Raw genomic sequence first — 22,443 nt, 5'->3', positions numbered from 1 at the left:
TCAGCCATCTAGCCAACAGAGCTAATTAAGTTCTTTCCAATCTCAACTGATTAATGCTGGCTAGGTGTCCTGTTACACTTGTTTAAACATCTTGTAATTTTTAAGTGCAGAGTTTTGTAATACATGTACTGATGTATTAATTAAATCTACTTTAATATAACACACTATTTTCTGTAACTAGTTTTTAGTGTATGAGAATAAGACATTCTTTAAGTTTCTTTTTTTATTATAAAAATTTGAAAGGTATTTTATTGAAATTATAACATGGGTTTGTTTATAAAGTAAAGAAACATTATATAATTTAAAATCTAAAATGTAATGCTGTTTACAAAAAGTGTTTCCACTGAGCATGCTGAGTGATTTTTTAAAGTTGCTAGCTTTTATGTATACACATATTGGTTTTTTTTCTAGATCCTTGTAACATTAAACAAGGAATATGAAATGATATATGGTACTGATTTTATTTTAGATTTCAGTATACTTTTATTTGTAGATTCCTTTTCTTGACAGAATACTCTAAATAATGCTAATCAATGAATGATTTACATTTTGTTTGATAATGAAAGAAAAATAATAAATTTAAAAATCCTTTCAAATAAAGCAAACACAAAAACTTAAAAAACACTGCAAGTTGTGTAATTATTTCATTTTGTTTTGAAGGAGAGGAAGGAAATGAGATACTTTATGGTACATCTGATGGGAGAGTAGGACTTGTACAGATTGGCAGGTAAAACTTTTTATTAACTATTTGAAATAAAAGTACCACATAAGGAAGGCTATCAACCATTTTTAATAAGAGTACCACATAAGGAAGGCTATCAACCATTTTTAATAAGAGTACCACATAAGGAAGGCTATCAACCATTTTTAATAAGAGTACCACATAAGGAAGGCTATCAACCATTTTTAATAAGAGTACCACATAAGGAAGGCTATCAACCATTTTTAATAAGAGTACCACATAAGGAAGGCTATCAACCATTTTTAATAAGAGTACCACATAAGGAAGGCTATCAACCATTTTTAATAAGAGTACCACATAAGGAAGGCTATCAACCATTTTTAATAAGAGTACCACAAAAGGAAGGCTACTTAATTTATAACGTGTTATTTTCAGTTTATTATCACAAGTTTGTATGTGTCTACAAATTATGCAATATAAGTACCAATCTGCACTGTCTAATATAAATTGTTTGAAACACATTAGAGATGACTATAAAGGGGAGATAACCATGTAATTTGCTTACATTTTAACCAAGAGGTTATCTAGAGAATTCTCCAATTACCAATTACCAATGGTTTTTTTTCAACATTGTTCTAAATTGTCTAATTCTTACAAAGAGTGGCACATACATTCCTGTTTATAAAGATGACATACATTTCAAAAAAAGGTAGTAACTTCATTGTTTCTACAAAAAAACTTTGATATCGTTACCTACAATCTTTTAACACTGTTATCCTAATGCTAGCAAGTTAAAGGTTTGGTTGACCTACTTGCTCTGTTTGTATAAATGTTTGCTTAAGCATTGCAATTAAGATTTGACATCTGCTATCAACAGATAGGCGGGGCTTCAGCTTGTATATATTATACGTATAAATGTTATTGGAAGTAAAATAAGCAATTTATACAAGTTGAAGCCCCTGTCTAACTATAACAGCTTTAAACATATTTTGACAAGTGTCTTTACAAGTACCGTCTAATACTCTACAAAACCTTATTTTCAGATTTGCTCCTTCACATAGATGGGAATTACCTAATGAGAAAAGAAATGGAGGTATGATATGTTGTCAGTTATAGTTACTCGCCACAATCTATTTTATAAGTTATAAAACAAAATGTTGGATATATGTCAATATCAGTAGATTTAGATTATGTCATGTTAACCAAAATGAGAAGATTTTTAAATAGCTGGCTACATTCTGTGAATTCATTAATTTTTGTGGGTACTTACTTTGTGGTTTGAGGAAATCTTGCATCTTCATGGATATTCTGCCATGGGAAATATGACTTTTCGAGGGTTAACAAATGTTCATTTCTCTCTGAGCCAAGGAAAATGGATGTTTTATTCCACTACCTATACTTTGTTTATTATCTGACTATAGGATATTAATCCACATACTTTTGTTTTCTTATCCACTTATTTAAATAACAAAACATGACATTAACATTTATAAACAGTAGGGATTAAAGGTAATTAATGGTGTTTATATATTAACGCTGTAATAAATTGAAACATGGTAATGACTATACTTAAGGTGGTACCCAACACTTTCACTAAAATTAATTTGGCTCGTTTAATTTTTATAAAATTTTGACAAAGTATTTACTTTGACCCTTTAACAAAAATATAAAAAAATCAAAAAATTTGAACCAACTGTTTTATCAGAAAAATTACACTGGTTATATAGCAGTTTGGCAAACACTAATTTTGATCATTGAGAAGCTTTGTATTGCCTTCACAACGCAACGTAATTAAAACGTTTAGCTGATATTACAGAGTTATCTCCCTGTAGTGTTAGGTACCACCTTAAGCTATTTAAGAAAAAAACACCTTAAAAACGGAATGTATGTTAACTACAAGTAATGTCATACAACGAGGTGGTGAATATGAAGTTTTGTTTAATCACATGTGGGATAGTATCAACCAATCAAATATTGAATTAGCTATCAATATATATGTACACACAGTGGAAAGACATGTTTTGCTGGCCATATTATACCTTTATTTTGATATGACAATTATTACTGGAGTTATTGGACTTACCATATTATCACTATCATACCTGAATGACAAGCAAAGATGTACATACACATGTTACATTTGAAATATAAAGTTGTTTGTAGAAATTTGTTTTGCTTGATGAAATTGCAAATGCTACAACTTTGATTTCACATTGGATTTACTATTTCAGGAGTTCTTTCCCTTGATAACTTTGACATAACAGCAGATGGGGTTTTAGATCTGATTGTTGGCAGGGATAATGGACTGGTTGAAATATACAGTTATGATGAAGCAGAGGAACCAGTACAAAGATTTAATCATGTAAGTATCAATGCATGCTATTTATTGTTTTAATTTTATTTTACACCACTATCATATGATGTTTACATCTTTATTGTGGTATTTACAACTAGGCAAAATGTTATGGTAGTCTTGACCAATAGTGAGGGTTATTAGATTTTAAGGGGGAACTTATTAATCATTTTATTTTGAGATAGAATGCTGGTATAAAGTTGTATTTAACCAAGTACAAAATTGATTACAAAAGGAAAAGTTTTGCTTGTGCTCAACTTAAGCTAACAGCAGAAATATAAATAACAGGAGATGTGGGATAAATACAAATGAGACAGTAACCAATTTGACAAAGAAAAAGGTTTAATTACTTCAATGGTAAAAACCATACAAGTGCACAATATTTACATATTGCATACTATTGGAAAATTGTCTGTTAACCATGGTTTCAAAATTAGAACTTGGCATACTTTAAATTTTGAATGAACTGTTGTAAATGAATTCTACTTAAGATGGAAACAAAATACTTTATTTCCAAAGCAATACAGCTTATAGACAAAAACAAATCATTCACATTTTTAAAGCATCAACAGATAACAATTTGTTTAATCTAAACAAAATTTTGTACTGATAATAGATGTTTAAGATTTATAAGACTGAAAGATTGCCTACATCACCTAAATATGACACTAGGTAAGATTGTTTGCTATTAACTATTTAAAAATATTATTTATTTGTAGACATTATCCGAGAGTGTTACATCTGTACAAGGTGGATGTGTGGCCACACCAGGGTATGATGAAATTGTCTGTACTACTTATGCAGGTATATCTCATATATAGTTGTATTGCTGAACAAAATTATGACTTATGTTTTCTAAATTCTGTCTAAACAAAATCATGGATTAAAAAACTTCCCATTTTCATGCAAAACGAAGGGGAAAAAAACAAAAAAATTATCATCAAGGTATTATAATATAACTACAAAACTACACTAAATAGAATTTTGGGAAACAAAATAAATTTGTTAAATTCATTAAAACATTGATAAGAAAGTTGAGTATACCAATCAGCTATGTTATTGTATTGATCTGATTTAATTGTTATCTTCAGGATGGGTGTCAACTTTGACCTCAGAACCTCTTATTAAAGAAAGAGGTCCTGACACTTTCTCCCTTACAGCTGAAGGCAAGGACAAAATTGTAGGCCTTAGGTAAAACTCACTGGCCAAGCACAGGGACACTGGCTTATCAGGCTTTATATTATAACTGTCATGGAATAAACATTTTTGGTTGAGGTCTCATCTGTTCAAAATAATATTACAGTATCATTTGTTTACTGTTATCAGTTATTAGTTACATGCACTAGTAATTAGATAATTAACAATTCGCCAAAAGACGAATATATAGCTTTCTTTTACAGTCTTTAGAAAATGACAATTTAATGTGTAAAAAATAAAAAATATCAACCTTTTCAAAGATATTTATTCCATGACAGTTTATGCAAGTGGTTTTTGCAAGTATATATAGCAGACAGAATGTTTGATATCACAGTTCTTAGCACATTTGATGGTGGTTTTGAGTTTTTATTCCACTTTGTCTCCTTTCTAAACCTATATTCTCCCCCAACCATGTGTGATCCATTAATAAAGAGAGCTTCCTCCCCCTTTTTACAGCTCTTTTGTTAACAAAGAAACCCATGACTTTGTGAGCTGTTGTCATTACTAAGCTCCTGTTTATTTCTTTTGGTGAAACTTTTGAAATAAAAATTGATATGAAATCTCTGTACCTGCCTTGACCAAACTTTTTCTAAATCATCTTAGAATGACTAATATACCTAAGAACTAAAACAATCTAAGTATTTTTTCGAAACTTTTAGAAAAGGATGTACAAATGTATTAAGATCCTATTCAGAAAGAATACTTGATAAACTGCCACCAAAATATGACAGACCACTGTTTATCAATTTGGGAAAAAAAGATAACATTTTCATGTAATTATGGAAGGGTAATTGACATTTTAATTACCTTTATCATGATGATCTTCTAAACTCCTAATAACTTGACCATTTTGTCACAGCTAATGTTAATGTTGAGTTGTGTCTACCCATGTGTAACCCCTGTATCATTTAAAAGGAGTTTTTTTTTCTTAGGCAGTGATGGCTATTTAATTATCTTAGATTTTTATTTGGAGATTTGAAATATATGGTAGTGCAAAAACTGTTTGTTTTTATTTTCTAGCATTGTTTAAATGCATGTGTTCAGTTGTCACGTGACATTGATTGGTGTCACATTCTCATTGTTCTGTACCATTCAGAGTGGCTTGCTTTATAAATGTAAATGCTTACTTCTATTCTTTTAACAAACTTTTCTTTAATGTATATCCCAACTGTATACTTTAAAATGTTTCGAGTTTTGACTCAAAATTGGTAAGTCAAAAGGTGCCAGAATTTCAACATTTCAATAGTTCAAGTTGCATTGGAAAGTACAGAACTTTGAGATTATTATAAAAACTGTTATATTAACAATATATGAGGTATTTCATTATACAGAGTTTTATACTCATATAGTCACATGCAGGAATGGTTTGGTATCTGAAGCATGTTTATTTTAAGTAGGTAGATTTAGCAAAGGATTTTTTCAGGCTGGGTATTGGGATTAACATCTGAACAACAGACAAAAGGTATGGGACCTTCTGAAGTGGTCATCACAGCAGCAGCGAGCTCTAAAATTGATAGTCTCAAGTAGGTTACTGTGCTGGTTTTATGTATATTATTGAGAACTTAGATACATAGACAAAATTAACATCAATTTTTATATATTTACTAAATAGCTGAATAATTCTGAAATATGCAAGCAGTATATAATGAATAGAAAACTGAACGCTGAAAATTACTAATAGTATATGGAAAACTTTTCAAATTTGAGATACATGATGTAAATAAAGTATATTTGATTATGCATTTGCCCTTGTTGATGTTTTGAATAGGAAAGAAATAACATTTTAAATTAATATTTAAAACCACCTGCTGTCTGTTGTCTATATTGTACATGATATGGTAGAAGTTGTTATTAGGATTGAAGGACGATAACTAAATCTTTATGGAGAAAAACAAGTTATATTATGAATAATCAACAAGTTTATTTGATGCTACATATTTTTGTAGAAGATCCAAGAATATGAAAAGGGTTGTGTCCTTTTTAATGATGGCTTTAGCTAGATTGCTAGATATGCAAATGTTTTTTTTTTCTTTTTACCAATGGTTTATAAATTATAAAACATGGTATTAATACTTATATATCATGTATATGTATATATATTTCTGTTTTAATGATATGTTTCAATCTTTATCGCAATTGTATAATTTTTCTGTTCTTTAAAGTTATATACAGAAATGTTTCCTTTTTTGTTCAAACGAAGTTCATATAGTTCTATTTTCAAAAATATGATAAATATTATTAAAAGATTATAGGTGACCATGCTTGTTTTCAAATTACAGGCGTAGAAAAATCAACACATCTTAGGCTAATGTGAATTTAGACTGGAATTAAAAAAAAGAGCAAAGTGATAGAATCTCAAGAAAAAATATGCAAAGATAGCTCTGATGAAAACAGTATAAACATTTGTTATACTAAGACGAAACTACATTATTTTCTTCAATAAATCAATAGTCTTTCAAATATATCACATTTGATTATTTCATTTAAAATGTTAACTGAATGTTATCTGCAATCTTACAATCCCTGACAGGTGATTATGTATCAACCTTAAAGAAGAATTTTTTTTTATCAGTTAAAACTAAGCAAGATGATAATACATATTTATACATTGTACATAGATGAATTTAGCATATCAATAAATTTTAGAACATATATTTATTTGCATGACTTTCTGATAACATATCAGTATTTATTTCCAATCTAACCAGGAACAGCATATAACCACCTGACCTATTAACAATACTGTCAGTTTAAGTTGAAATTGAAGTGATTCTTATTAGGCTTTAACTTGTATGGAGTCTAAAAGTCTAAATGTATCTTTACCAGCTATACTTAGGTTTACTTTCTTTGAGATATAAAATACTATTCAACTTTTCCAATGTTAAACAAAGATATAATTTTATGTATAATTCATTTTATATAAATACAAAACATTTAGTTATCCAACTTTCATAAGAATTATTTTGACCTTTTTACTGTTTTTGTTCGGGCATTACTGAAGAGTTTTTAGTAGATGGCCCGAGACCACAATTAATTCCTCTATCATTTCTTTATAACGTTTTGTCGCATTAAAAAAAATTTGCCTATTCTTTTTGTCTAATTTTTTGTGTGTGTAATGTACAGTACAAGTCCAAAAATATGTCCAAGTTTCAGAAAAATTGCACGTATAAAACTTACAAATTTAGCCAATACACATCCATACCCCTATGGACAAGTCAAGAGATGTTCCGAAAACTGTAAATATCACCTTTTTGCACCTGACCTAATCACTCTTTCCATATCAAAATCAGTTAAAATTAAACATCTAAAAATTTATTTCACCTCTCTTCTTTCATTTCCACCTTATAAAAGCTAAGAAATGTTTGAGAAAAGGAAAGAAAAAAATTTAAGAAGAAATACACTATAATTAAAGGGAACTATATTCGTGAACAACGAAAAGCGGGGTCATTAATTGTGGTCTTGGGCCTATTAGGGGCCAAAAACTTGACCAATTCCAATAAAACTTGGCATGATTTAAGCTTAGTGTATTATGAGTCAGTTTACAAAGTTTCAAAGCCATATGATATATATTATAGAAAATGTGGCATTTTTTATATCTCAACTTTGGTTGCTGAATTGTGACGTTGAAATAGAACAATTTCAACTTTCAAATTTTGGCTTCAAAAATCCCAAAAAAACACCAAATTGCACTTTTTAATGTCTCAATGGATAAGATATTATCTATTCAAAGTACATGATAGCATACTTAATGTATGAGACTTATAAAAATTTGACAAAAGTTAATTTTATATGTGCCTATGCCTAAAAATAGAGGTTTTCAAATGAAGTGAGGCCTTATATGAAATGTAATATTTTCCACTTACAACAATTTTCTGAAGTTGTTAAATTAAAACAAAACATTTTACATATCATAAATGTTCTTTTGATGTAAATATAAGTTTCAAATAGCATAACACATGAGTTTTACATGGTCTTAAGCAATGTCAAGCTTAAAATAACAAGTTTTCAATTTGGGCTGTTCCCTATATTTCCATATTAAATTGCATATAAATGATATTGGAGATGGAAATATGCTTCTTTTTGCTCAAATCCTTGCTGAGATATGATCAAATATGAAGCCTGGATGTTACAAGACTGTTGCTTTTAACTATGTATGTAGACAGTATGGTCTGATGCAAAGTTTTTTCAATTTACTGTTTAAAACCTGCATGAAATTTCAATCTTAAAATGCCAATATTTTAACCACCAGCCATCCAACAGAAGAAAATAAAGGTATTCTGTGAAACAGACAAGTTTAAACAACCAGTAATAAGTGCTTTTGATATAGATTCAGTGCAATCTGTTTAAAGAAATACAATTTTTAAGTGCATAGAACTTCATATTTCACTTGCTTCGTACGGACCGTTAGACCTAGACTATTAAAACAGCACATTTTGCACTCTTTTAATGCTTTTATCCACTTTTCTTTGTGTTCAGAGTTCACAAATGAGTAAAACACATGAAATAAATACCACAAACACAAATAGATATCAGAAACAAAATGTCAGAGAAAAATTAAGGATGCTGCTTTTGCAAAAATATTGAAAAAAGTGAAAAAGCTACTTTTTGGGCATATCAGCTGAAAAGTGACTTTTTTTACAAATTTCTATGAAATAAAAGTGGAAATCATTTCTTCTCATATAGTTTGACAAATCAATACCAATAGATCATTCAGAGAAGTTGTCAAAGTATAAATTCAAAATTTGCTGAAATGCACCTCTTAGGCCCGAGACCACAATTAATTCCTCTATCATTTCTTTATAACGTTTTGTCGCATTAAAAAAAATTTGCCTATTCTTTTTGTCTAATTTTTTGTGTGTGTAATGTACAGTACAAGTCCAAAAATATGTCCAAGTTTCAGAAAAATTGCACGTATAAAACTTACAAATTTAGCCAATACACATCCATACCCCTATGGACAAGTCAAGAGATGTTCCGAAAACTGTAAATATCACCTTTTTGCACCTGACCTAATCACTCTTTCCATATCAAAATCAGTTAAAATTAAACATCTAAAAATTTATTTCACCTCTCTTCTTTCATTTCCACCTTATAAAAGCTAAGAAATGTTTGAGAAAAGGAAAGAAAAAAATTTAAGAAGAAATACACTATAATTAAAGGGAACTATATTCGTGAACAACGAAAAGCGGGGTCATTAATTGTGGTCTTGGGCCAGATGAAATGTATCTCTGGCTTACAAAATTTAAGCCTCGTATCTAAGATGAGTTGATTGATAACTGTCAAAATTATACTATTAGACAGGAACTAGATAATTTACAAGTGAAAGTTTCTTCAGAACGAGAGAAATACCAGCAATCAGCAGGCAGCAAGACAGCCATATCGGCAGTATCTGGCTTTAATATCAATGACAAGTTTGTCTTAAACAGAGAGGATGCTAGTTATACACTAAGTCTAGAATTACAATTACCCATAGATAATGTCTTACTACAGGTGAGTCTAGAATTACAATTACCTATAGATAATGTCTTACTACAGGTGAGTCTAGAATTACAATTACCCATAGATAATGTCTTACTACAGGTGAGTCTAGAATTACAATTACCACTAGATAATGTCTTGCTACAGGTGAGTCTAGAATTACAATTACCCATAGATAATGTCTTACTACAGGTGAGTCTAGAATTACAATTACCTATAGATAATGTCTTACTACAGGTTAGTCTAGAATTACAATTACCCATAGATAATGTCTTGCTACAGGTGAGTCTAGAATTACAATTACCCATAGATAATGTCTTACTACAGGTAAGTCTAGAATTACAATTACCCATAGATAAGGTCTTACTACAGGTGAGTCTAGAATTACAATTACCCATAGATAATGTCTTACTACAGGTAAGATCTAAATAATGTATGTTCTATATTCTAGAAATTAGTGGTTCAATTTCCTACCTATCAGTTAAAGTATCAAAAGCTTCTGATGTTCCTATATGGAAACAGAAAATTTGATGATTTTAAGACAATTCATCAATTTTACTTGCTTTTTACACACATCTACATCTATGTTGAAAGAACTCATTTAAAGAACACATTGTCAAGTATTTGATTACAAATTTAAGTTAAAATGTTTTAAGTATTTCATTGATGTTATAGAGTGATGTTCCTATAGATCTCTTGGATGTAGAGAAGAATTCTGCAGTGGTCAGTTATAGTGCCTGTAACCCTGAGGTATGTTGTAAACGTCTAAATTTATTAATTTTGAAGTTGTATTCTATATTGTACAACATCCCAGTTTTAGAGATAGTTAGATTCAATGCATACATTGTATGATGGATTAAGATAATAATTGTTTAGCTTTATTCCTATAGTCATGATTTTATGTCAATAGATTTACTAACAAATAGAAGAATTTGTCTGTTTCATCATAAAACTTAATCCTTGAAATATTGGGAAAGATTTATTGATACAGAAATTTCACAAAAGTGTTTTTTTTAATCAACTTCAATGTGTTTTTTATACAGACATGAAAATATGATGTCAAAGCCTGGACTTCCAGTCATTTTGATGTTTACGTTAAAGGGAAATTCCGCGATTTTTTACTTATCATGTAATTATGTTCATCTTAACAAAAAAAAAAAAACACATTTGTAAAGTTTAGAATTTATATTCCTTCTAATAATGGAGAAAATCAAGTATTTGTAACCTTTTTGGTTGACCTTCTTGAGTGGGTTGTGACATTTTAGCCCGATGTGTTGAATTCTGGGAAAAAATAAAATCTGTTAAACTCTTATAAGTTATCACCAATTAACGTAGTTAAAAGCGCACAGATGATGGATGGTCGTAGTTATTAACCAATTATAAGAATGAACGAAAATAAATATGCGTGTACCGTTTTGTATTGATTGAATAAAACTTCATATGTGAAATTATCTAAATGTAAATATTTTCGAATTGATTTCATAAATTTTTGTTGAGATTTCTTCATAAAATATCTTGGAACATTTTTACTGATATTAAACTGAAAATATTTGTTTTATTTACCGTTTTATTTTGATAACAATTTCAATGCAAATTATGTGTGAGCAGAGTGTGTTTATTATTTTGTTAAGTCGTATATTTCTTGGTTTGAGGTCAATTCGTTTACCTTGGAGCAATTTAGCCACAGGTGTGAATTCAAGCATACACATGTATGAATGTTGTTATTTGGAAAGGATGAATAAAAAGGGTACGCTGTTTTAATATACTAAGATTTAATACACGATGAGAATAAAGATACAATGATTAAATTAAGTAAATTAATCCAAAATAAAAGTCAGATTCGTAATTCAGAAAGTGTATAAAATTAAAATGACACAATTTTTGATTACTTTCTTTGTGGCAATTGGCGTAAAGATTCAAATATGCGTACTTTAATCTTTAATCTAAAATAAATGTTATATTTCCCTATTTGATAGGGAGATACCATTGTACATCTGTTTAATATACTTTACCGGAATTCCTTAACTTGTATTTAAATCTGGCGATGTTTAAATGCTAACAATTATAATTTTAAAGTTTTTGATTGACAAAAAAAATCAACATACAACAAGCATGATTTTTTTAAGTTTCTTTTTAACATTTCATTCTTACATAATTGAATTCATTTGACAATCATTTACACAAATTATTTCTGAAAAGAATACCAATTATTGTTTATTTCATTAAAGGATATACATACAATATAAATCTAAGCTAATACATTATTTTGTTTGCGGATTTAAAAAAAAAAGTATGATAATATTTGTGCAATGGTAAACAGGATAGCCGTCATTCATCCAAATTAGTAATACAGTAGTTGTAATAAAAGGCATATCTTAGGTATAACTTCTATTGACGATTTTAGAATAGTTTGTCTCTACATCGATTGTTCTTGCCTGAAACAATATTTACTAGTATACATGTAAGTTTCCTGACGTATAAACGCCATTGAGGATGAGCTCCAGAGAAAGTAGACTAGTAGCATTTTGTTAGTTTGTTTGTTGGGAAAGAAGAGAACGTGTAATTACTTGTACAAATAAACAGCAGAATCACCATACAAGCTTTTATAGTCAACACTATCAGAAAGAGTTCCCATCGTTGGACGGAAAATATGAAAGCTTCCAAGAATGAACAAGTGACATGTCTGCCTCTGAACAGTTAGTAAACGGACTTAACAATGATCATAGACATCGACTGCTTGTTCTTGATATTTGAAACTGCATGCATATGTATATGTTTATGAGAGTGATAATTTCTTGTGTCTGACGAAAATTAAATGACTGCATGGTTATATCTTGCCATAAGTTTATATTGGTTTGGTAGGTGATCACTCAAAATCGTTATTCAAAAATTCTGTTTGTGAGATGTAGATTCACTTCAATACCGAATTTCGCGTGGAGAAGCTCCGAACGTACATTACTCCCATTTTGTTTGGGTGTGCACCATCAATGTTTACAGCAATATTAAAGAATAAGATGATGATGCTAGAAAGAACTATGAGCATCATGTGGCAAACATTACATGCATATTGGACCATGAGTTGTCAATCTATAAGAAAATATTTAAAATACAACCATATTGAGGAGGAATGTTTACATGCTATACTCTAGCTCGTACTAGTATTACAGGGTTCTTGTGTTGTTTAACTCGGACATACATATTTTTACCAATGATGTTTAAAAAAAAAGACAGAACCAATTTAAAGTCATCTTTCCCTATTGTTGAATGATACTATAAGTCTGTTAATTTCAACTGGCAAGAATACCCCTAAAGGGGACAAGCAGTTTATTCTTTCTGTTATTGAATACCAAGAAAGAAAATAAATCCTGAAATTAATTTGAAACTTTGATACTCAATAGTATTCCTGGAAAATATTCACATCCCTTGGGGATAATTAGTGTACGCCCATATATATTACATGCATGTCGGAAAAGGAAATTTGGCATAAAGTACTTTCAGAACCATGTTCGCATTATTATATACATTATACCCCACAATTGTGATGGTGACGAATTTCTTCCTTTGTTCGAGAACAATCTTATTGAAATATAAATCTCTGATTTTACTATGTCCATAACTTTGATAAACCAAAACAAGTTAGATATCGACCTGTATTTAATTCAAATTGGTTCTCTTCTTCTTCTTCTTTTGGTATACAATAGTCCATCGACATCCGATGATAACATACTGTTGGCATACTTATAGCAGTGTTCTCCCCAGGATTTTTGGATAGCACCAGGGTAACGCGTGACGAAATGAATTTTACAATATTTTGTGTCACGTTGCGTCGCTTATTTTTTTCTTGTAAGTTTTTGTCATTACCTTTTTGCCTTTGTTTTGTTTACTGTGGTACTGTGTTGTATGGACTTTGGGTCAGAAAATTATTGGTAGAAAAAGTAAATCAATAAACAGTTTGTATACTTTAATATCTTTGAAAAATAAATAATAGAAAGCACAATTAGTCCTTAAACTAAAGTCACTTCTTATATTTTGATCAAGCCATTTTGTCCTGATACTTGTAGTTACACTACACATTCCCCATGTTAGATTTCACAATAACAATGAAATTTGAACAGAACCTTCAGTAAATTAAAAACTATTTTCCATAGTTTAAGACCTGATTGTTTTAAACAACAACAAAATTATTTTTGTAGTTAATACTTTGTTACAGACATATGGAGCTGAATGGAGCACTTTCTTTATATTTATCTATACACTAGTCCATATCTAGCTAGAGTCCTGAATGAGGTTATGTTACATTTCAAATGATAATTGGCAGTCATATTAGGCTTTTCAGCCCTGACATTGTCTAATTAATTAGTGAAGAAAAAACTCCCCATTTAATATAATATGTCTGTGCATCAATAAAAGTATGATTCTCCAAAATAATATGCAAAACATTTTTGTTGGTATGTTCTAATAAAGTTTTTATCCTTAATGTAATATTCTAATATAATTTTGCATTCAATTTGTACTTTATTTTTATTTTCAATGAGAAATTATATTTGAGGAGCATTTATTTGTAATAAGCAAAATCAGGGGAAGTAACTCCACCAGGCAAATTATTTTGACTAAAGACTGGCGTAATAGAGTTCATTAACAGATGTCTGCTTGTCCCTCACAAGTCTGTTATTAAAATTGTGATCTCTTAATTAATTAAAACACAAAAGAATTATGTACATCGATTAAAGATCATTAAATCCAATCATCAAGGTTAACCTCAAAAGGTAAATCGATCACGTGGTGTAAACAATCTACCTGTCAGAACTGGATTAAACTAGTTAGAACTGGTCAATTTTCATCTAAAATTTAAAACCTCACGGAAAGTTGAACTTTACCAATTTACAATCGATTTTTTTACCGAAAACTTTAGCACCACGGAGAAAAATTATACATCGCGGCAAGAACGATACCACCGCGGTAGAACATTATACATCGCGGGCCCGTGGTCCTTTAAGGGCCTGGGGAGAACACTGCTTATAGACTAGTCTATTTACAAAACTTTTACCCCAAATTAAAGAAAATGTATGTTTCTTTCATAAGTTCAATGTATACATGTATATATTCTAAATTGCGAATATCTATAGTTCCGTAACTTTCTATTCAGGCGTATAAACGAGTGGTCACTTTTTATCCAGACCTATAAATGAGTTTTCGACAAGTGCGTACATTTTTGTTATATCAATATTTCTTGTATGTTTCAAACTGTCCTTCACTATTGAGAACAGGTTTAATCATACTTACATTCCCCCAAATTTACCCTTGGAAAAAATGTGTAAATAGATCTTTATTTTTTCCAATTTGAAATCATTTTGGGAATTACTTAGATTTTTATAAATGATATCTTTACACCAGACAAGCGTATGAGTTTTGTATAATGAGTAGTAAATCACTATCGGACACGCAAGACAGAGATGTATATTATACACTTGATAGTTGATATACACGGATCAATACCCTCAGGAGTGAAATGATGCATGACCTTGCAGGACAGTCCGACAGGAAATTGCTTGAATACCTGGAGGTGTCACCTCACAATACCTTTGGGAGTAATACCTTTAGCCATGCTGATGATCAAATAAGGGAAGGTCCGAATTTATTTGAATAAGTTTATCACATAAATTAAAAGAATTATAAACAAATTAGATTTTCAAAAATAATTTTCACGAAACACTTTTTTATGATCATTTATGACTTTGACCTTTGACTTTTTAACTAATTCCCATATAAACAGTTTAAAACCGACAGACCATGGTTATTTAAAAAAACAAAACATTTTCCATATCAAGTTAGTTAGTTGGATAAAACAACGGTACAATTAACAAGATATCAACACGCAATTATAACTACATTAGGTTACTGTAGTTTTGGTCCTTTGTGGTTCATAGACGTATTGTGGTTTCTTAATCGGAGAAGATGGCAAAATAGCGGCACGCATTAAATTGATACTATAAGTTTAAAATCGATTGTTATCTCTTATCTAGCAAAATAAAACTTTAATATCTATGAATTTGAGCATTTTTATACAGATTGGACATAATATCAATTTTTGATTTTTTTGCAGAGTTTCCCTTTAATAAATAATATATATGTCAATTTTTGTTTGTTTGTTGAATCTAATTGATATGTTGTCATTGTTTTGTAGGAAGGGAATTATTTACTAGCTACATACAGATGTCAGGCCAATACAACTAGACTTGAGCTAAAGATTAGATCTATTGAAGGCCAGTATGGTACACTACAGGCTTATGTTACTCCTAGAGTACAACCAAAAACCTGCCAAGTCAAACAATATAACATAAAACCACTGTCACTCCATCAAAGAACACATGTGTTTGATGATAACAGGTAGGCTTCGTTAAAATAAAAATAAGATGATCTTCTTAACTGTCCACAAAACCCTTAAAAGGAAAAAAAAGAAATAAACAAACACCTACAAGTCAAAATATGGCTGTATGGTGACCTATAGTTGTTAATTTCTGTGTCATTTTGGTCTCTTTGTGGAGAGTTGTCTCATTGGCAATCATACCCCATCTTCTTTTTTTATATTTAACAATGTGTGATGTCCCAAACCACAAAGTAAAAGATAAGTCAATACCATCCAAAAACAACAAATAAATATAAGACAAAACAAACTTTTGCCCTGGATTCTGTCTATTGATAATAAAAAGCTTTGACCAAGATTTCAGTAAATTCCATGAACATTTTAAAATTTCACAAGTAATACATTGTTTTTGAATCAGTCTATTTTACCTACAATTTCCAGGACTATGAGAGATAACAATTTTAAGCTTGATGCAATGCAGCATTTAAACTTAGTTTCACTAGAAAAAAAAATCTCTTTCCGGTTAGTACATGTATTCACAAGCACATTTATTAGATATTACAGCATGCATCTATTTTCACAGACCACTTAACACAGTGAAGTTAACAGGACAGTTCAGCTTAGCAGAAATGCATTCATGGGTCAGTTTTTGTTTACCTGAGTTACCTGAGAGGACACCTCCAGGGGAAACTATTACATTCCATTTCATGTCAACATTCCTGGACACTTTGTTAGAATGTGTCTACTCGTAAGTTATGTAACACTTTGCATTTTTTTTTGGAAATAAGTAATAAAATAGAAATTGTGTTTTAGACTTAAGTAAAGCAAGAGACCAACAATAACAACTTAGGTCTTAATGACATACAAAAGGATTGCTGTCCACAAACACAGCCTATAACAGATTTACTTTATCTTTTGTCTACAAAAATTGAATCAAACAAGCCAGCTTTGTACATGATACCATAGATCTGTCTAAACAGTCCAAAACTGTTAGGGGCCTCTTTGGTCTAGTGCTCTTAGTGGTAAATCTACTTTGTCCTATTTTACCAAATTTTCCTTTGATCTTACTGACTGATAATTTCTTTTCTCAGCACAGTAGAGTGATATGAAAAATTATTGCTAGAAACTAAGGGTGCACAAGCCCGTTGTCAATGAAATTGACAATGTCACCATAGGTAAAATAACGATAAACAGATTATCATTGGTCATTTCAACTCCATTGCTTTTGTCACTGGCTGAAGTGAGAAAATAATCTCGTTGAGATGACCAACAATAATATATAAGTATCACTAGTTTGTCAATACTGAGATGGTGAGTTTAGACCCTGCACTAGGATTGCCTGCAGAAGGTCTGTCATTCTCTCTGATATTCTCCACCAATTAAAAACTGACCTCCACGATGCTGCCAATAGCTCTGAAAGTGGCATTAAACAACAATAACCTATCAATCAATTAATCCAAAAATGTTGTCTTTAACAGCTGTACTAATAGGTTTATTTAGAAATACTTTATGTACAATTGACATGTCTAGCTTTCATTAAATTCAATATTTCTCTGGAGCCAGATAAAAAAAAATAGATTACCTTAACTTTACCCTAGGATGTAAATATATTTCAATAGTTCTTATATTACTGCATTCTCCTTATATACAATGTTCATCAACATTTGTAAGTCACTGTGTTGAGTGTGTATTATCTCGAATAATTAAATCCATTTAAGTTGCTAATATTTTTCCATGTTTTTAGGAAAGGAGAAGCTGTCTTCAGATCAGATAATATTTCTACAATATCCATTCTCAAAGACGTATTAACAAAGGAAGCCACCAAGAAAAAAATAAGACTTGATATAAGTTATGGTAGGTTTTGCCCCTCATATGTGGCAATTTTTGTTGTTGTACATTCAACCCCTTTTTATACGACTGCAAATAATTGCGTTCGTATAATGGTATGATGTCGTCGTCTGCGTCTTTGTCTGCGTCTGCGTCTGCGTCCGAAGACACATTTGTTGTCTGGACAATAACTTTAGTTTAAGTGAAGCGATCTCTATGAAATTTTATAAGAAGATTCAATACAACAAATGTTGGGATTGATTTAAGGGATGATGGTCCCAACCTTTTGGGAATTAGGGGCCTAAAGGGGCCCAAAACAAGCATTTTTCTAATTTCAGGATATCATCTTGTGTATAAGTATTTTAATTGCCCTGAAATTGTACCACAATGTTTTATATCACAGGTAGAATGTTTGGATTGATTTTGGGGGTTATGGTCCCAACAGTTAAGGAATTTGGGGCCAAAAAAGGGGCCCAAATAAGCATTTTTATAGTTTCCAGTCAATTAACTTGTACAGACTATAGATTTTGATTAAGTAAATTGATCTCAATGAAATTCAATAAGAAGGTTCAATATCACAAAAGAAAGGTTGGGATCGATTTTGGGGATGATGGTCTGAACCATTTTGGAATTTGGGGCCCAAAAGGGCACAGAACAAGCATTTTTCTAATTTCAGGATATCAACTTGTGTATAAGTATTTCAATTGCTCTGAAATTGTACCACAATGTTTTATACCACAGGTAGAAGGTGTGGATTGATTTTGGGGTTTATGGTCCCAATGGTGCAGAAATTTGGAGCTAAAAAAGGGGCCCAAGTAAGCATTTTTGTAGTTTCCAGTCAATTACTTGTGTTTAAGTGTATAAACTTCTCTGAATTATTCCACAAGTTTCCACACTACAAAGGGATGGTTAGGGGAGGGGGAGGTTATGGCTCAAATCAGTTAGCAATTAGGGGAAAAACAAGGGGTTTTCTGGTTCAAGGACAATTTAGACAATTTAAAAGCAGTATAAGGGAGGTAAGCCAATTCCATTTAAAGATTTAATTACCTCCCTCACACTGCTTGAATATTATGTATTAAGAAATGATGATTGTCTTGAGATGATTAGCTGTAAATTTATATTAATACATGTAGAAGTTACTATAAAGTCATATCAATTTTAACCATGATTGTATGTCATTTTATATTTTGATACTTTATGATGCATTAAAATGAGTAGGTATTTTTTGCAAACTTCTTTTAAAGGGATCAATATTCAACAGCATAGTGTATTGCTCAAAAGCGAAAAAAAATAAGGATCATTAGACCGCATTCATTCTGTGTCAGAAACTTATGCTGTGTCAACTATTTAATCACAATCCAAATTCAGAGCTGTATCAACCTTGAATGTTGTGTCCATACTTGCCCCAACTGTTCAGGGTTCGACCTCTGCAGTCGTATAAAGCTGTGCACTGCGCAGCATCTGGTTATAATCTGTGAAGAGATAGGTCTTTTAGTTATCATTCAATTGAAAGTTGAAATTTCTGTCGCTAAAAAGCATAACAAGTGGCAGTCAAAATCTTTTCAACCTTTAAATTTGTACTTTAAGTTTATTTAAACAACATTTTAATTTATTTTGGAAGAAGTGACCCAATAACATATGTCCAAAGATGGTTCAAAAGTGCAGTTATAACACAGTTTACAAAATTTGAGTATTTTTTCAAAAACATGTATGAACCTCATTGACCCAAAACAAAGTATCCTTTTATTGTCCTTTATGCATTAAAGCAACAAATTAATACTTTTTGGTGAGAGAAGTTGAAGGATACAAAATTTAATTATTTTTTTTTTAAATGTGTTATTGTTTTCAACATTAATATGTAGCTTGGAATAGTTGTGGGTTAATTTGTGTGAGAAATTATTTAGATTCTGATAGTTTCTAATACCAGTTTGTTTCAAATCTGACAGGAGCACAAATGTTCAGAATGTTGAGATCTGCCAATTGTCCAAATACGTCAAAACTGTCAGATGACTTCTTAAATGAGTTATTGCTCTTTCCAAAATGACAAATTTTACCTTTTTTCACTTTTGTCTATAATCCTAAAAATATAATAAATAGAAACTTTAAATAGCAAAAATAGATCAGCAAAACCAGTTCTACAAATAAGTCTGCATTGTAGAAATTGTCAGTCAACTCCTTTTTGGAGTACTTGCCTTTTACTGATGATTTTTGATTTTTTTGGGGGGCATTTTACCTTATATGATAGAAATAATAATAGATAAATAGACACTTTCAATCACAAAAATTATCAGCAAGTCAAATTTTCTCATATAGTTAGTAGATGCACTTTTTTACCCTCTTTTGTGTTTGAATAAAAATTAAAAAGATAGCAAAAATTACACTAATTAATTGATCAGCAATGCAAGATCAACAAAACAGATATTTGTCATGATTTCTATCCTTTTCTACAATATTTGAGAGTGTCATTTGTTGAATATACACATTCCACATTTCCATTCTCAATTTTACATTATACATGTACCATTTATTTCTTTTTATAAGTCAGTTCCTTAATTGGAGGCACATCAGGGATTTTTACCCATTTACAGTAAAATAAGGTCTTTTACCTTATATTTGAGGAAAATAGGACAGAATTTTGGCTTTCATTGATAATTGCCTTTATAAAATCAATGTTGATGATTGTTTTGTAGTTCTGTACAGATTGTTTTGTATTTTACAGATATAAATGATGAATCTATAGCATATACTCTAAACCTTATACACCCCAGACTAGAGTACCAGTTACTCTTGGCAAAGAAAGTTCAATTAATAGATGCTTTAAAGGTAAGAAAATGATGCTAATCAAAAGATCCAGACATTTTTTCATGCATTTATTAAAAATTTTCTGAAGAAGCAAGGGTGAGTTTTTTAAACTCAGATTTATACCAAAAGAGACAACAAACATATCTGTATCGCTGGTAGAAAAGAAAAACATTCTTCAAGGTCTCACACTTGCCTATCAAAATGGTTAAATGGGGGTAAATTGGTAATTTCTTATCACATTCCATGAAATGGCACAAGAGGAATAAGCTTGAGATTTAGAAAACTTTTTCATTCAGAATTAATCATGTTTATGATTAAGCATTATAATAAGTCTTGACTGAAAAAAAATATTTAATATTTTTGTGAAGAAAAAATAAATTGACCAACAAAAACATTCAATCCATTTTGAACATTTGTTTCATTTATCTGTAAAACCTTTATATTTTTGCTTATGGATTGTATAAATTTGTAGACAACTCTGATATTTTTTTCAGGAGTTACAGGTTCATGAGGAAGATCTGACTTTTATGTCTCCTGAATACAGACAGATCCTAGAGGAAGCTGATGCATTACAGGCTGAGTTCAAAAGACAACCTTGCCATCTTGAAAGATTATATGGTATGGTATTGATATGATGTGATTTTAGTGATTGTGTTATTCTTCATTAGTCCTTTTCTCCATGCATTACATTTTACACTATTTACATATATTATTACAGTCCTATGACCAATGAATGATCTCTTTCCTTTCACAATATTCATATTTTGTTTTTTTTATGAATTAAATTAAAGGGTTACATGTAACTGTCAAATAAGGGGTCATAGCTAGTGATCATTTATTCCTGCTACATCTGTTTGTTCTAGTTGTTTTTGAAAATGAAAAATTGAATTTCAACAATTTAACAAATATTGCTCTGACACTAATTCAAAAGAACATTGGCAACGTGAAATATATCTGATGGGCACATTTTTTATGTTTTAATCTTACTATTAGGTATGTATGCTATATATGATTATTTTTGTATATTTCAGGTATGATAACAGATTTGTATATTGACAAATTTAAGTTCAAAGGAGTGAATGTAAAGGGAAAAGTTCCAGCTCTGTTAGAAGTTCTGGACAATTATGATCTTCAAACACTTGTTGAATTCTTCAACACATCAGCATAATAATACATTTATGAATCCTTATGAAATCCAGTCACAAGACTTACAGTGACTCCCTATAAATTGATCTGCAATATTGAAAAAGCAACATTTGTTGTAAGGAATTATAAATAAAAAGAGATAAGATAACTCCGTTATAATATGATTATAAGATTACAAGGTATAAATTCAAATTTTGTAGTTGAATTATATAAGATTTCAGGTTTGTCAAAGAACTATGTCTTTATTGAATGAAAATATTTATACATGACAGAAACTTTTGTATTTTTAGAAATATGATTTTTAGCTGTGGTCCGTCCATTATACATTGTTGTGTTTTTTATTTGCTTGTTGAATTTTGTACATTTCATGTGATTAAATTATACATATAAAATCTGTGTTATCCTCTTTATTTTTCATTGTACAATAGTATCATAAACCTTCATCTTTGATGACATTTCATATACTGTAAATTAAGAAATTATTGCATGCATATAAAATGAAGATTTTGTCATTTTAGACTAAAGATTTGGCAATAATGAAAAAAAAAATCCTGGTTAATTGATATAGAAAAATATCGGGTATAAATTATTGCG

The 22,443-nt window shown here is 30.2% G+C and overlaps 1 protein-coding gene across 5 annotated transcripts in view; it reads left to right on the top strand.

Moving 5' to 3' along the window:
• LOC143064165 (BBSome complex member BBS7-like) overlaps window positions 1–22,241 on the top strand; it is a 31,449-nt gene extending 9,208 nt beyond the window's left edge. For 3 of the 5 annotated variants that reach the window (XM_076236798.1, XM_076236797.1, XM_076236795.1), the window contains 13 exons: window positions 661–727; window positions 1,726–1,775; window positions 2,914–3,044; window positions 3,755–3,839; window positions 4,127–4,226; window positions 9,530–9,722; window positions 10,386–10,460; window positions 15,895–16,097; window positions 16,658–16,822; window positions 17,819–17,928; window positions 20,621–20,724; window positions 21,198–21,321; window positions 21,735–22,241. In XM_076236798.1, the coding sequence (XP_076092913.1) occupies window positions 661–727; window positions 1,726–1,775; window positions 2,914–3,044; window positions 3,755–3,839; window positions 4,127–4,226; window positions 9,530–9,722; window positions 10,386–10,460; window positions 15,895–16,097; window positions 16,658–16,822; window positions 17,819–17,928; window positions 20,621–20,724; window positions 21,198–21,321; window positions 21,735–21,871 (1,544 nt within the window). In that variant the 3' untranslated portion in view covers window positions 21,872–22,241. Of the gene's footprint in view, window positions 1–660; window positions 728–1,725; window positions 1,776–2,913; window positions 3,045–3,754; window positions 3,840–4,126; window positions 4,227–5,655; window positions 5,756–9,529; window positions 9,723–10,385; window positions 10,461–15,894; window positions 16,098–16,657; window positions 16,823–17,818; window positions 17,929–20,620; window positions 20,725–21,197; window positions 21,322–21,734 lie in introns of all 5 variants that reach the window. The other 2 variants (XM_076236799.1, XM_076236796.1) reach the window with 1 other exon arrangement.
• Window positions 22,242–22,443: the final 202 nt, after the last annotated feature.

This window comes from Mytilus galloprovincialis, chromosome 2, assembly GCF_965363235.1.
Source record: "Mytilus galloprovincialis chromosome 2, xbMytGall1.hap1.1, whole genome shotgun sequence".
Classification (NCBI taxonomy): Eukaryota; Metazoa; Mollusca; class Bivalvia; order Mytilida; family Mytilidae; genus Mytilus; species Mytilus galloprovincialis.
Note: the sequence above shows the minus strand (reverse complement) of the source record. Positions and strands in the feature narration are given on the sequence as shown.